Source organism: Arachis hypogaea, chromosome 15 (assembly GCF_003086295.3).
Source record: "Arachis hypogaea cultivar Tifrunner chromosome 15, arahy.Tifrunner.gnm2.J5K5, whole genome shotgun sequence".
Classification (NCBI taxonomy): Eukaryota; Viridiplantae; Streptophyta; class Magnoliopsida; order Fabales; family Fabaceae; genus Arachis; species Arachis hypogaea.
Window position 1 is genome coordinate 134,645,273 of NC_092050.1, and position 15,632 is coordinate 134,660,904.

At 37.9% G+C, this 15,632-nt stretch overlaps 3 protein-coding genes across 3 annotated transcripts; 2 read left to right on the plus strand and 1 right to left on the minus strand.

Annotated features, from left to right (window-relative positions):
• The first annotated feature begins 2,488 nt into the window (after positions 1-2,488).
• LOC140179337 (uncharacterized) lies at positions 2,489-3,052 on the plus strand. Its single transcript, XM_072218094.1, has one exon. The coding sequence runs from the start codon at positions 2,489-2,491 to the stop codon at positions 3,050-3,052; it is 564 nt and encodes a 187-aa protein (XP_072074195.1).
• Positions 3,053-8,212: 5,160 nt separating this feature from the next.
• On the minus strand, positions 8,213-13,393 carry LOC112750788 (proteasome subunit beta type-3-A). The gene is made up of 6 exons (XM_025799639.3): positions 13,019-13,393; positions 12,812-12,919; positions 12,040-12,129; positions 10,898-10,982; positions 9,670-9,764; positions 8,213-8,572 (listed from the first exon to the last, which is right to left on the minus strand). Exons 1-6 carry the CDS (start codon positions 13,204-13,206, stop codon positions 8,524-8,526), a joined length of 615 nt encoding a protein of 204 aa, XP_025655424.1. The 5' UTR covers positions 13,207-13,393; the 3' UTR covers positions 8,213-8,523.
• Positions 13,394-14,249: 856 nt separating this feature from the next.
• On the plus strand, positions 14,250-15,077 carry LOC140179338 (protein FAR1-RELATED SEQUENCE 5-like). The gene has a single exon (XM_072218095.1). The coding sequence runs from the start codon at positions 14,250-14,252 to the stop codon at positions 15,075-15,077; it is 828 nt and encodes a 275-aa protein (XP_072074196.1).
• Positions 15,078-15,632: the final 555 nt, after the last annotated feature.

Below are 15,632 nucleotides of genomic sequence, written 5' to 3' on the forward strand. Positions count from 1 at the left end.
TGATAGAAAAACTGGTCATGTTGGACAAATATCTCATGGAAAGGTCGTGCAATCATGGGAAAATGAAGAGAGATGACGAAGAGGTCAGCCCCCACAAACTCCAGAACGACATGTTCACATGATAGCAGGGGGGTTTGTTGGGGGAGGAGTGACCAAGTCGTCTCGAAAGAGGTACCTAAAAGAAGTCTACTACATCGAAGAAGAGACTCCCGACCTCCCCTACCATCTCCTTCACGAGAGAGGATGCACAGGGAATTGCACCAGAACATAATGACCCAGTGGTAATCACTATGATACTTGTCAATGCAAACCTACATAGAAATTTGATAGACCAAGGAAGCTCTGCCGACATAATATTTAAACTTGCGTTCAACAAGTTGGGGCTAGAAGAAAAAGAGTTAAAATCCTATCTGGACACTCTTTTCAGGCTGGGAGATACACCAATTAAGCCATTAGGGTTCATTTTCCTATATACCACTTTTGGAAAAGGGTTGAAATCAAAAACCATAAATATTGATTATATTGTTGTAGATGTGGTATTAGCCTACAACCCCTAATTGGCAGGACAACATTGAATCAGCTAGGAGCTGTTGTTTCTACTCTTCACCTTTGCATGAAATTCCCCACACAAAAAGGAATTGCTACCATCAAAAGAGATCCGAAACTGGCCAGAAAATGTTATAACGAAAGCTTGCACCTGCGAGGTAAACGTAAAGAAGTCAATGCCATTGAGTTTGGAGGAGTCCGAGGAAGGGAAGAGCTACGGCCACAACACAAAGGGAAGACAGAAGAAGTCCAAGTTAGGGAAGAAGTCGGAAAGAACACCAACATAGGAGTCAATATGAGAGCGGATCTGAAGAAGAATCTCGTAAGACTCCTACAAGAAAATGCTGACCTCTTCTCTTGAAAGGCCGCTAATATGCCCAAAATAAACCCCGAGCTCGTGACGCATAAGCTGGTGTCTATCCCGGATCCCAACCTATCCAACAAAGGCGTCATAAGCTCGGACCAGAGCGAGCTCAAGTGGTCGAAAAACAAGTTCAAGCTCTACTCGAAACTGGATTCATTAGAGAGGTCAAATATCCGACATGGTTAGCAAATGTAGTACTGGTAAAGAAGCAGAATGGAAAATGGAGGATGTGCGTCGACTACACCGACCTGAACAAAGCTTGTCCAAATGACCCATATCCCTTACCCAGCATTGATGCTTTAGTAGATTCTTCTTCAGGATACCAGTACTTATCATTCATGGATGCCTACTCGGGATACAATCAAATCCCGGTGTATAATTCAAACCAGGAGAAGACATCATTCATCACGCCAAGAGCAAACTACTGCAACGTGGTCATGCCTTTCGGATTAAAGAACGCAGGGGCCACATATCAAAGGTTGATGAACAAAATATTTGCACCTCACCTTGGAAACCTAATGGAGGTATATGTGGACAACATGTTATTAAAAATCAAGGATGAGGCCAGCTTTCTATCCGACCTTTCACAAGTTTTCGGCACCATAAGAAGACATGAGATGAGACTAAATCCCACCAAATGCACCTTTGCAGTAGAAGCAAAAAAATTCTTGGGTTTTATGCTTACACAAAGGGGGATTGAGGCTAACCCCGACAAGTGTAGAGAAATCTTAGAGATGAGGAGTTCGACTTGTTTAAAAGAAGTCCAATAGCTGAATGGCCGACTTGCAGCCTTGTCCAGATTTTTGGCGGGATCGGCCTTGAGATCCTTACCACTTTTCTCACTACTTAGTAAAGGATGCCAATTTGAGTGGACCTCTGAATGCGAAGGGGCCTTTCGAGAATTCAAGAAATTCTTAAGCGAACCACCCATCTTTACCCGGCCACAAACGGGAGATGAGTTGGTGTTGTATCTGGCCGTCGCTAAAAAGGCAGTAGCGTCAGCACTGATACGAGAAGATAAGGTCGGACAGCACTCCATTTATTTCACTAGGAAAGCCCTACAAGGGCCAAAGTTAAGGTACCAAAAAATAGAAAAATTTGCATATGCCTTAATCATGGCATCTAGGAGACTCTGACCTTACTTCCAAGCACACACCATAAGAGTCCGGACAAACCAACCTATGAAGCAGATACTCTAGAAGATAGACATAGCAGGTCGGATGGTGCAATGGGCTATAGAACTATCCGAGTTTGACCTGAGATACGAAACTCGGACAGCCATCAAAGCTCAATGCATCACCTACTTTGTCGCAGAATATACGGGCGATCAGATTGAAACCTCCACGACCTGGTAACTCTATGTAGATGGGTCATCTAATAAAGTCAGAAGTGGAGCGGGTATAATACTGGTCAATGAAGAAGGAACTCAAATAGAAGTTTCCTTAAAATTTGAGTTCCCTGCTTCCAACAACCAGGCAGGGTACGAAGCCCTGATTGCAGGACTAAAACTCGCCAAAGAAGTTGGGGCGACTAAAATAATAATCTTCAGTGATTCTCAGGTAGTAACCTCACAAATCAATGGAGTGCCAAGCAAAGGATCCTAATATGAAGAGATACTTAGAGAAAACGCTTGAACATCTTCAACAATTCAGTGATACCAAGGTCCGACATATAACTCGGGAACTTAATAGCCGAGCAGATTCCCTTTCTAAATTGGCAAGTACCAAACTAAGGGAAAATAATAGAAGTTTGATACAAGAAGCCCTCAAAGAGCCTTCTGTAATCAAGTCAGATAGTAAGTCGGACATACTATCTGTCTCCGGCTCAAACCTCAGGTGGATGATCCCCCGTGTTGAATGCCTAAAATTCGACATCCTTCCCAAGAAGTGTAAGGAAGCCAAAAGAATTCGGAGGAAATCCCATAATTACACCTTGGTACAAAATGTCCTTTACAGAAGGGGGGTATTCGCACTTTTACTGAAATGTGTTCTGACTAGTAGAACTGAAGAAGCCTTGGAGGAAGTACACAATGACATCTATGGGAACCATCTTGGGGCACGATCTTTGGCTAGAAATGAGATCCGAGCTGGATTCCTCTGGCTGACTTTACAAAAGGACGCTACCGACTTTGTCAAAAAGTGACCGCCTTGTCAGATGCATGCCAACTTCCACATCGCCCTACCCGAGGAGCTCATCAGTGTAACCTCTCCATGGCCTTTTGCGAAATGGGGATTGGACCTACTCGGACCTTTTTGTCAAGCGCCAGGACATGTTAAATACATAATTGTGGGAGTGGATTATTTCACTAAGTAGATAGAAGTAGAGCCACTAGCTACTATCACAGCTCAAAGAAGTCGAAAATTCCTATACAAGAATTTCATTACTCGGTTCGGAGTTCCTCACTCCATCACCATAGAAAATGGTACACAATTCACCTACTCTACTCTCAAAAATTTAGTAGCAAGCATAAAGATCAAGCACTAGTTCATATCGGTAGAACATCCCCAAGCCAACGGACAAGATGAAGCAGCCAATAAATTTATATTAACTGGATTAAAGAAAAGACTGCAGGATGCAAAGGGGGCTTGGTCAGAAGAGCTCCCGTAAGTACTATGGGCTTACCGAACAACACCTCATTCCACAACTGGAGAAACACCCTTCTAACTTGCATACGAAATAGAAGTCATGATCCCAGTAGAGGTCAATGAACAAAGTCCAAGGGTAAGATTTTATGATGACGTCAAAAATATTCAAGCCCGTAGAGAAGAACTCAAACTCCTCCCAGAAGTCCGAGAACAAGCCCAGACAAGAGAATCAGCGCTGAAGCAAAGGATGTCGGCCAGATATAACAAAAAGGCCGTACGAAGGAACTTTGCCACAAGCGAGCTGGTCCTGATAAGAAATGATATCGGGTTAAACAAGTCGGGCGAAGGGAAGCGGGCTGCCAACTAGAAAGGACCTTACAAGATATCTGAAGTCTTGGGAAAAGGCTATTACAAAGTGTCCGACTTGAATGGAGCCGAGCTCCCAAGGTCATGGCACGCATGTAACTTGAAGAGATATTATAGCTAGTAGTGCACCTCGCTCCCTGATGTACTCTTTTTCCCGACTTCAAATTTTTTTCCCCGAGAAGGGTTTTCCTGAAGGGTTTTAATGAGGCATCAGAGCGAGGACTAGGGGCAAGAAAATCATTCCCTTAGTAGCAAAGAATTTTTGTAAGTTACATTTCATCAATAACAATGTCTCTTTCCATTTATTCCATTACCATTTTTTACAATATGCACTGACTTAAGCTCAAAAAAAGCACGAAAATCTGTTGTCCGACCTACATGGTGGACAAGATAAAGCGACGAGGTACAAGTCGGTGTAAAGAGATTGTAAATGACGATTATGAAAAAGCTCGGAACCAAACGACTTATAAGTTGGAAAGCGGACGAGCAGAATAAAATGTATCGCAAAAATAACCTAAGTTACGAAAATGATTCAATAACAAAACTAATTGGTCGTTCGCACCAAAGTAATGAAAAACAGAAACTTTTCTTTAAAAGCCTGAGGTAAAAGGTACTCATAAAAGGATTTCATAAAAGCCTCACAAATAGCTCAAATAGCAGACAAGTTATCCGAAGACAAAAGGGAAACTCAGAAACATAGAAACCCTTTCAAAATCATTACAACTACTCATAGTTAAGAAAAGTTATTAAAGCCCTAATTAAAAAAGGACTAACCACAGCAAAACAAAAGTTGTTAAAGGTCCTTCAAAAGGGACCAAAGTCAAGGCATATAAAAAAACACAAGATAAAAGTGTTCATAACAAAGACCTACAAGCCAGGCCGCAACTAAAATATCAAACAGGGCCAATTAAAGGATTCTGATCAGGAGCTGGAGAGGAATCAGGTTCGGTGCAGGAGGTCGGAGGATTTCCTCAATTGGAGCTGCTTCTGGCTGAGAGGAAGAACTCGGCATCACCTCCTCCCTAAGACGATTCATTTGCCTCTTCAAATCCAAGTTCTCCCTAAAAGCCCTAACATAGTTCTCCTCGGCCTTTTTTAACAAACCCTCGGGCAGAGCACAAGAAGCTGCATATTCCCTCTCCTGATCACGAGCTTTGAAGATCTCAGCCTCCAGACTTATTTTTTCCTCTTCTAACCCCTTCTCGGCCTCCCGAAGAGTGGCCACCTCGGCTTGAAGGGCCTCCAAAGAATGCTGAGTAGCATTTAGAGGAGTCCTCTCCAACTCTTTCAGTAGGGTAGAGCATACTCCAGCAGTCCGGATCCCCCCCCCCCCGGATTAAGACTTTGAGGTGATTTTTGATAGAAACATCATCCATAACGATAAAGTTATGAGGAATGATGTGCTTCTCACAAAACTTCACCCCATCAAATTCGGCATCATTAATATTGAGGGCACCGAATTCTGATGTCTTCCTCTTTTTAGAGCTCGGCTCGGAAAAGGGAGGAAATGGGGGAGTAAGAACTAGAACGGGAGGAGGAAGAGGAAGGGAGGGAAAAAGGGTTTACCGGCTTGCTCTGAGAAGAGGTCCCCAAATCAGACTTGGTCAAAGATGAAGTGTCCGACTTACTGCTCTCCTGTAGCTGGGCAGCTCAGGCACGGGCATTCCTCTTGGTCTCTTGAACTTTTTGATAAGCCTTGGAACCGCTTTTCATTTTTTCTACAAAAATAATATTAGACGTCGAAAAACAAGTCGGAAAAATTGATAAAGGAATCTATAAAATTATAATAATATAAACTACCTACCCCGGTACGAACATAACTCGGAGTCCCGAGAAGGAACCTTTTTGTATCAAGGTTTGGATCCCGTCCCCAAACCTCTCGGAAAAACTCGACTACAACTTCCTCGACCTCATTCAAGTCTGTCAGGTTATATTTTTCGACAGGGGCCACTTCCATCCAGTACAATGGGAACGGGGCTCATTATTCTCATTCAAAAAGAAAGGGTGATGACCCTCAGCAACACGGACTTTAAAGAAGAAGTTTTTAAAATTATGGAATGACTTATCAAAGATAGAAAAAACTTTCCAACCTTGGATGGCTCAGAAGGAAACCCATTGTTGCTTATTTTTATTTGAAGTGGCACTAAAGAGTTTGGTAAGATGAAATAAAAAGAAAAATATCTTTAAAGAAGTCGGAAAATCAAGCTCACGACTCACAAGCTGGTATATCTTCATAAAACCCCAAGAATTTGAGTGCAGTTAGGAAAGAGCGACTTCACAGCAAGATAAAACCTCAGTTTCAAAATCGGAAAAAGGAAACGTCACCCCAAGTCGGGTGAAAAAGCAATCATGCATGAAGATAAACTGCGACTCCGAATTAACAACTTGGCCAAAACAAACCCGGTCTTCAGGGTCAGGGGCAACTAACTCGTATTTCACCTCATCATCCTTAGAACTACAAAACCTATGGTACTTTTGAAACTCATCTACAAAAACACTATCTACCATCGGAACAGCACAACAAACTGAAGAATCTACCCATCTCAACAGATCCTCAGGAACCCTCGAAGACATTTTTGAAATAGTTGGGCGAGACATTTAGAAAAGATGCACCTACATTATGAAAAGAAGGTGTCACTACTAATCAAAAACAAAAGAAACTCCTTTCCAGATCACAGCATCCGACAAATACGAGCAAACATCATTAGAAAATGAACAAAGGTGTAGTAATCACAAGTGCTACCTAAAAGCATCTACATTCATGGCAGAATCACAGCAGCAAAAAACCAATCATCAAAGAAGTTAAAAGGTTTCACCCACAAACAGAGACCTATTGCGTTTAAACACAAACACTTCAAAGGCAACAAAGAAACTTTACACAAGCAACACTACGTTAACGAAAAAGAAAGCTAACCTCTTCTTTTAAAAAGGAAGATAACAGCGTCACGAAAGCAGCAAAGAAACCCTTCAAAACAATTCGTGCACCCTCCAAATTCTTCACAGGAAGAACAAAGCACCAAATATTATATGTGGAAGAACGTAAGGGAAGAAGAAGAAGGTTCCAGCGTATGAAAGTGAGCAGAAAAACTTGAGAAAGGACAAGTGCACCTAATTTGCAGAAGAAGAAACAAAAAGAAGAGAGAGGAAGGGAGAAAAAAGCGTTTTTTAAAAGACCCAAGGGGCAGAAACATAAAAACATTCCCACTCATTAAAGACGTGCGCAGTTACAGATGCAACCGCAGCCCACGTGGCAAAGAAGAAAAACCAACGGAGGCGACGATTCACCATTCCACAATCACGCCGATTTTTCGATGTGATCGAAAATACTGACCTAAGAGGTTCCGACTTCACACATACTTGATTCCGACTCCGGAAAAGAGATCGGATTCAAGTAGGGACATTGTTCATACCTGGCCCAAAAACGTAAGCCAGGCCCAAAAGCATATGAAAATCCAAAATACATCTACTGTGTAATCAACCTCTTGAGAGGTTGAACGAGAACACTACCAGAAGTTAACTCCCCGCTGAAGGAGTTATAACTTTTCCTAATATCTCTCTCACTTCTAGAAGAGGGATCATAACCACCCTAAGATCAAGGAACGGTTATCCACCACCAAAAGTAGAACTACTCTAACGGTAGTTATTGGCTTACTCCCTATAAGTACACTGACACCTTCAGGTATAACTAGGTCTAATACACTAAAAACCTACTAAGACTCTTACTGACTTAAGTATCGAAGTGGGGACTAAGTCGGAATCTACCCCATTGAGAATTTGGGCCTCATTTACAAGTCTAAAGACAACCCAATTTCAAGTAATCCTCGGAACACAACTAAAAAATAACTTAATAATAATTTAATTAAATTTTATACAAAAAGAATTTTATTTATTAAGGTATAAAAATATATTAAAATTAGTAAGTTTAAAGAATATTAAAAATATAATATTATGATAAAAAGAGATTTATATAAAAATTAATTTAATCAATTTTTAAAATTTTAGAAATAAAAATAATTTATGTATATATTATTTGTAAAGACTAATTTAACTCTAAATAAATTTATAACATGCGACATATCAGGTATTATTAACATGATACATAAACTAATTATTTTATAACGTGACATTAGTATGTGGTACTTATCGTAACATATCATTTAACTAATAAAAAAACCGATTTAATTTATAATTTATCTTTTAGGAACTAAAATGACTAATTTAATCTTTCAAAAACCACGGATTTGAATATTAACCCCATGTTTCCAATGGTGCTTCGTATTTGCTCAACTTAACACATACAAATTAGTAATTACCTAGATATAATTATGTTTAGGGTTTAAAATCATAGAAATCACTAAACCCCAAACTTTAATTAAAAATCTGGCAAATTCGAAGTTGGCAACAAGTTAGCTGTATCATTCTTGTACTTTGGAAGCAAAAACATTTCGAGGATTAACAATAACAATAATTGACAAGCATCCCAACTCCAACCTCCTCCATCTGATAATCTAAATATTGAACTCAAATTTTTTTTTTTTTTTTGTTTTACGGCGAATAAAGAAGACAGTAATAATGGCATCCATAAACCCACTGTGGATGGTAAATGGAGACTACCATTCAGTTCCAAACTAAATTGACATGTGATCTGAGGAGTGTAACTGGTTAATCCATTCTTCCCTTCAAGATCCTTTCCTTTACTTCAGTTGGTGTACTGCATGAGTGAAATCAAATGAACAATAAGCCACCATGATTACAAGCCAGAGAAAAAAAAAATAAACAAAAGTGTAGAACAAGGTAGTAACAAATATTTAAGCCAGGAAATAAGTTACAAGAGAAGTATAAGAGAAATAAACAATTAAGTTGAAATAACAAATATACCCTTTCTTTAAAATTGTAAATAAAATAAAATAAATATAACTATGCGTTTGTGTGCGTGATAGTTGTATCGTCCTACAAATTACCCCTTGGATAAAATTTTGTAGGACACATCAGAATTTAAAATTCTCTGTATCATATATGTTCATGTTATGTTCCTTACTAGTTTCGGACAGTCACTTTTACAAGGCAGTGGCCACTCCTCCCGGAATTGTTGATACTTTTTTGCCATGCCATTTTCGCCATATGCCCACTCCATCATAATGCCAAAACTATATATATGAGAATAACACTCTCTCTCCCATGCCCACCCATAAAAACATTTAAGCCTTATACCACTAAGTGGCATCGGCTATATAAATCACATGACCCAATATCATATCAGAAGCCAGCCCATTCGTACCACTTTCATCAACAATTGCAAAAGTGAAAGGACAAAACAGAACCGTTAATCATATAATTCCTCAACGATTCATGAAACCGAACTAAGAATATGCTTTTGTAGGTGTGTTTTGTGTAGCGAAAATGCAATCCCCCTCCCCCTGGGGCCTTTCTTTTCTGTTAATTTGATCCCTTATTTTTATTTTTGCAATTTAGTGCAAAACCTTCTCATTTGTCGACCACTCTAATCCTCCATTACATTTGTTAATCCTGTATGTGAATTGTCACTAAACCATTTCACAATATGACATGTCATGAAAGCCAATGACATCCCCTTTTAATATGACGATAAACTGAAAAGCACGAAAGTTAATGGGCCAATTTAAAACAACCCCCTCCCCCACAACCCAAATAAAAGTTACTTTCCCTATGTATAATGGCTAGTATAATGGTAAGAATCATAGAAAGTTTTGCAATTACTTAGAACCAAGATTGACAACTAATATAAAGATCTCAAGACCAAGTTACTATAAATGAAAATTCCAAACTCACACAACATAGACATGTCCACCCCAGCCACTTAAACAATCACGATCTACTGATGACAGCAGAGCTTGAGAGATAGTCTCAAACAATTCTTCTGGTTCCTGTATGATGGTACAGAGGGGAAAAAAAGATCTTATCTTCAAAAAATAATATATAGAATAATATATAAGAAATACCTGAAGCTAAATCAAAAGTTTTACAATGTGCAACAGTCTGATTTCTGAAACTAAATTGTGCCACTATTAAATGGATTTTTCTGTTTGTATTCCACCATCAAACTTCTGGATATCATCTTATTGCAAAATTGGTGTCATGTTTTTGTAACTTGATAACTCGTTTGTTTGACGTTGTTACACAGTTACAGACTTACAGATGCAACACTATTTTATAATTTATTTAGACAAACTTCTCATATGAAGAAAATGCCATTGTGAATTCACTTGCTGTGCATTGTGTTTTTAAATTGAACGACAAAATATCTTCATTGAATAAATGCAAAATGGTTGTATCACATAACATATTGAAAATTTTGGTCTTGGATTTATCATTTAGTTTGAACACGTGCTACCATATATAAACATCTGATTATAAAACACTGCTCCTAGCATGACCTTCCGCATCATCTGCTTCAAGTTCAAGTCATCAACTAATTTGGCAGTATTCAGTTTTACAATCTATGATGATTTCATCCTTCGTCTACATGTTCACACTTAAGCTTAATCTATAACTATGATCTATGATGCACTATAATGTAAAAGACACATGATTGATTTTTCAATCTACTACAAGGAACTATACTATGCATATACCCATTTAGAGTTTTCTTTTCCAGTGATTTCCATTTATAGAATTTTAAAGTTTATTTGTTTCAGCTTCTGAAAAAGCGATGCTACAACTACAACCTTCTGTATAATTGAAAAAGTTGAAAACTAATTTTTCTAAGAGGCTACTATTTTAAGAATCTATCCAGTAGGAAAGAAAAAAAGAAAGATGAAAACGTTTTTTTCCAAATCCTGGTTAAGAAGTTTATTTATCAAGTATCTGGAAAATGATTTCTCTTTTTAAGTTAAAAAGTGACGTTCAGGATAAATAAGTTGAAAACAAACATTTCCTACTAAAGCACTACCCACAAAAAAAAAAAAAATAGGCATGACTACATAGTGCACAAAACAACCACAGGAGACAAAGAAAAGGGTCACATAAAAGAAAAAACAAGTCAAACTTGGGGACACACCATGTCAGGCTTAAACATTGACTCGCAAGCACCATATAGAGATTCAGAGGCAGTGCCAGCAACAACAAAATCCTTAGCAAGCTCCCTGCATATAAGAGATGGCAATGCTTTTAGAATCACATACAGATAGCTCAAAATAAAGTCATACAACAGTCATATTATTTCATAATTAGAAGGAAGAACGGACATGACTAACAAAAAATCACCTCAAAAATTTAAAAGAAAAAAATAACTTTGAATATTGCATATTACAGGAAATAGTAGACGGAGGATGAGCACTAGAGAGGTAGGCAGGGGGAGAGATTCAAATCAAAATTTAATGCTTGGCTATCAAAGGTACTTGATACCAGGTACAGATTTTAGGAAGAGTGGTGAGGAGCAGGGACACTAGCCATCCTAAAAATTTTGAAAAATTCTCATATGAAGATAGTATATGTATATATTAATGTGAAAATCACAAAAACCAACTAGCTTATACACACAGATATAAAACAGCAAGGCTCTGAAATGTTTACTATCAAATATGGAGATCCCTCTAATTAGATTGTGTCTTGCAGCTGGTAGACACAACACATAATCTATAATCAATCCCACAAGACCTACTTGTCCAAAAGGCTCTATTAGAGATTAGAGTTATACTCCAACTAAATACACCAAACGATTGCATGGACAGCACATTTTTTAGAGTTATACTCCCCCATGTGTCTCTGAATTCGACCCTAATAGATAAAACCATAATCTGTTGAAGCTTGAGAATAGTCGTGGGAGTTCAAGACATAGATCAAATGGCAACATTGCAAGCAAGTTTTCTCTATGGAGGTAGTACTTTGTAACACATAGATATAATCTTTGATGCATGTGCTTTTTAACGTTTTCAATCTAGATCAAAACTCATAATTATTAGGCTTTAGAAACCTTCAAGAATAAAATATTTCTAAAACAGTCACATTTGCAGGTGATCATGACCCTATGCTTCCATCCAATTACATTACAAGATATCAAATTTTCCAAAGAAGAAATTTGGCTTCAGACAATGTATTTGGCTTCTGAAAGGTACTAATAACAAGTAATTGTGCAAAAACATTATTGCATGGACCTACAAAGCCAAGAAATGATGGATAATTTGAAACAATTTAACTTACTTTGCTCCAATTGAATCCATTGTGCAAATGAATGGTTTATCCTCATCTCCTAAGCCAGCAATTACAGGCTGGCAAAAGTATGGACCAAACCTGAAAAGGCAAAACAATGTATGGTTTGATTAAGAATTTCAAGCTACTGTGTTTATTAACATCATAGTTGTTAATCCAGATTAGAAAATAGTGGCAAAGCTCCAAAATGCTATGGTTGTAAAGATACAAGAATGATCCGCTGCAAATATTCTGAGAAAACATAAATTGGAACTCAAAAAAAGCACACTGAGCTTAAGATAAATTCATCACTTATTCACAAAGTTCATAGCTTAATGGTGACAATCATATTTAATGTAACAGAGTGAAGAGAACTAAGGATGAGGACTTCCTCAATATGACATTAACTATAAAAGGTTTCCTAGAGTTTTTCTCTACCATGGGTTTTAACTAGACTCATTCATAACTTATTAACAGCCCCCAAGTGACTTTTATTCAATTAAGTAGCAATAAGCAGCATCACCATAGTGGAGTGGACATTAGTTATGAATACCAGTGAAATTAGTAAAAAGACTATGCCAGTGTAATTCCTATTTTCTGGCTTCCCATTAGCTTCCCTCTATTTCGAGGGTTAACCATAAAGGGTCAAATTGCTGTCCTAAAATTGGGGGAATTTCTCAAGCTGTTACGCAAATTTTTGTTCAAAACCCCAATTTGTTAAAACCCTAAAAAACATTAAATAAACCTTGCTTCAAAACAGATCTAAAATTAAAATTGCATTTACCTTTTCTCATAGAGAAGGGCAGAGACCAAGCTAGCAAAGGTCTCGGGCTTCATATCCCTCTCTTCCCTAAGCTGATACAGTTTGTGCCTGAAAACCAGACGCTGGTACCTACAAGCAAAGCAAACAAGATCAAACCAAAACAAAAACAAAATGAAAACTTTAAATTAATTGATTAAAAAAAGAAGAGAGAAATGCATTGGCACGTACAGAGTTTGGGCATCGGTGGCGAGGCCAGAGAGACCGATGAAGAGTTTGTCGTGTATCTTTGAGATTCTTTGGAAATCGGTGGCTATGGTTTGAAGCTGGACACCGAGCCTCCGATCGCTGGCGATGGCAAAGCAGTTCTTGCCAACCATAGCCACTAGGGCACTCCCGTTGTACTCGAAGATCGACATTTTAACTTTGAGCAACCAAGAATAACGAAGAGAAGGGAGACACCGAGATGTTGCGGCTCGCGAGTTTTTTGATGTTTTAAAAAGTGCTTTTCTTTGGGATCAAGCCACGATGAAATAAGTTAGGAGGTCAATGTTCTGGTTATCAGTATAGGACCGGCCTGTCCGGTTCAATTTTAGATTAAGCCGGACGTGCACTTAAACCAGTCCACTCAAATTAGTTGAAAACCGTCCGATTCAATGCAAACTGGATGAACTGCTAGACCCGCGCGTCCTCGGTACACCAGCGTTCAGCTTGAGCGTCAAAGAAGCCTCCTGCTGCTCCCCCAATGCTCCAATGGTCGGAATTTTGAAGTTAATACTGCTCCAAACATTTGGCAACTGGCAAGGACCCTTAGTGATATTATATGCTAATTAATATTCAAATTATTACGAATACACTAAAAATTAATTAAGTTAATCATAATGTATTATTGATTTTTTGTATATATACAGTATGATTGAATTATTTCTCATTTTTATTGTTTTTATTTCTTTTTTTATCATTATAATTATCAAAATCAAATCAAATCGGTAATCCATACAATTAGAATATTAAAAATTAATGGGTCACTAATTTAATCATTAAGTAACTGATTAAATCATTTGATCTAGTCATAATTAAATAATTATACATAATTTTATATTTTCTTTGCATTTTTATTTTTATACTAAATCAATTATTACTTTTTGTTTTAATAATTCGTTAGTTAGTTGGTAACTATTACATTTTTTAAGTATGTGTTAAAAAAATTAATATTAATAAATATTATATAATTATAAATAGAAAAATTATTTTATGATTAATAAAATTATTTTTGTTTATTTCTTAAATTTATAAAAATAAAAATTTAAATAAATATAAAAGATATTACGACATGCTTCGGTTTACCAAAAGGGATTTGTACAACTATATTCACCGTCAACGATGAGCACGAATCTTGGACGGCAACACAGCAAACACTATAAATAATCAGTTGAGTAACTTATTCTGGGTGGACGGTATCATGAAATTTCATTATGAGTTGTTTGGTGATGTCCTTGCATTTGATGCGACATATCATGGGAACAAGTACAAGAAATCTCTGGTGGTGTTCTCCAAGACGAATCATCGTAAGCAAACTTACATTTTTGGATTTGTCTGGCTGCAGGACGTGGAGGTCCGTACTTATAGGTGGATTCTTCTGAACCTTTTGGATGTTATTGGACAAAAAAAATTGAACCTCATTGTCACGGATGGTGATAAGGCAATGCACGCTGGCATTGCGGAGATGATGCCTTCTGCCAAGCACCGACTATGTGCATGGCATCTGGAGAAAACTTATATCCAACAGGTAAAGGAAATTGAATTTCAGCAAGTATTCAAGAAGGCTATCTATGCAAACTTTGATGTTGACAAGTTCAAGAGATATTTGAAGACATCCGTCAAGTTTCTCAGTGTGGTCAAAAATACGTGGGTGCAATTGACGTATGACATTAAAAAGAGTTGGGCAATAATCTATTTAAGGGAGACTTTTTGTGCCGGATATAGGACAATGTCAAGATGTGAAAGAATCAATTCTTTCATTAAAGCATTTCTAAAGTCAACGAATAGCATTCTTGAACTAGTTCACAACTTGGATAGGGTCGTAAAAGACTATCGGAACAACGAGGTTACTACACAATTTTACTATACTTATTACACGCTAGTGTTAACTATCGTATTAGATGCAATAGAGTTGTCTGCATCGAAGCTATATACAAGAGTTGTTTCCAGGGACGTTAAGAAGCAAATCAAAGGTGTTGCGACGCTATTGTTTCAGGGAAGGGTGAGCATCAACACGACCATCGTGTAAGGTTTTGTAAAATGGGTAACCCAAAGAAGGTATTCAACGTTTTATATGATGTGAATGACCGAAAGATTGAGTGCGAGTGTAAGATGTGGGATAGTGATGGCATATTGTGTTCACATATATTTTGTGTGATGAAGTATGATGGTTTGGAGAAAATCCCAAAAAACTATTATCCTTAGGTGATGGTGTAAGATTGCAAAGGACAGTACATTGTTGACTTGGGGAATGATTCGAGGGAAAAGGCCAGACTATTTCAATACAGTGCACTATACTCTGCATTGAGCTATGTTGTGACACTTGGTTGTGAAGAGATTGAAGATTTTTCCCTTGCACGTGATGCTATCTCGAACCTGGTTGAGATACTGCAGCATTGTTGTGTGAAAAAGGATGGTAGCAAGGTACTACTCAACCAGTGTGGGGTCAGAGACCCAACGATGACAGCTACAAGAGTGCACCAAAGTGGAATCGAGTTAACTCGTAAACCCTAAACCCCTAAACCCTAAACTTAGGGTTTATGGTTGTCAAACTCGCGAGTTATCTCGTAAACTCATACGAGTT

Coding starts and splice junctions, on each gene's coding strand:
- LOC112750788 (XM_025799639.3), bottom strand. CDS start 13,206: ATGTCGATCTTCGAGTACAACGGGAGTGCCCTAGTGGCTATGGTTGGC. Junction 10,983..12,039: donor ATGGATTCAATTGGAGCAAA/GTAAGTTAAATT, acceptor TCTTATATGCAG/GGAGCTTGCTAAGGATTTTG. Junction 8,573..9,669: donor GGTGGACATGTCTATGTTGT/GTGAGTTTGGAA, acceptor TCACTCATGCAG/TACACCAACTGAAGTAAAGG.
- LOC140179338 (XM_072218095.1), top strand. CDS start 14,250: ATGAAATTTCATTATGAGTTGTTTGGTGATGTCCTTGCATTTGATGCG.
- LOC140179337 (XM_072218094.1), top strand. CDS start 2,489: ATGGAGTGCCAAGCAAAGGATCCTAATATGAAGAGATACTTAGAGAAA.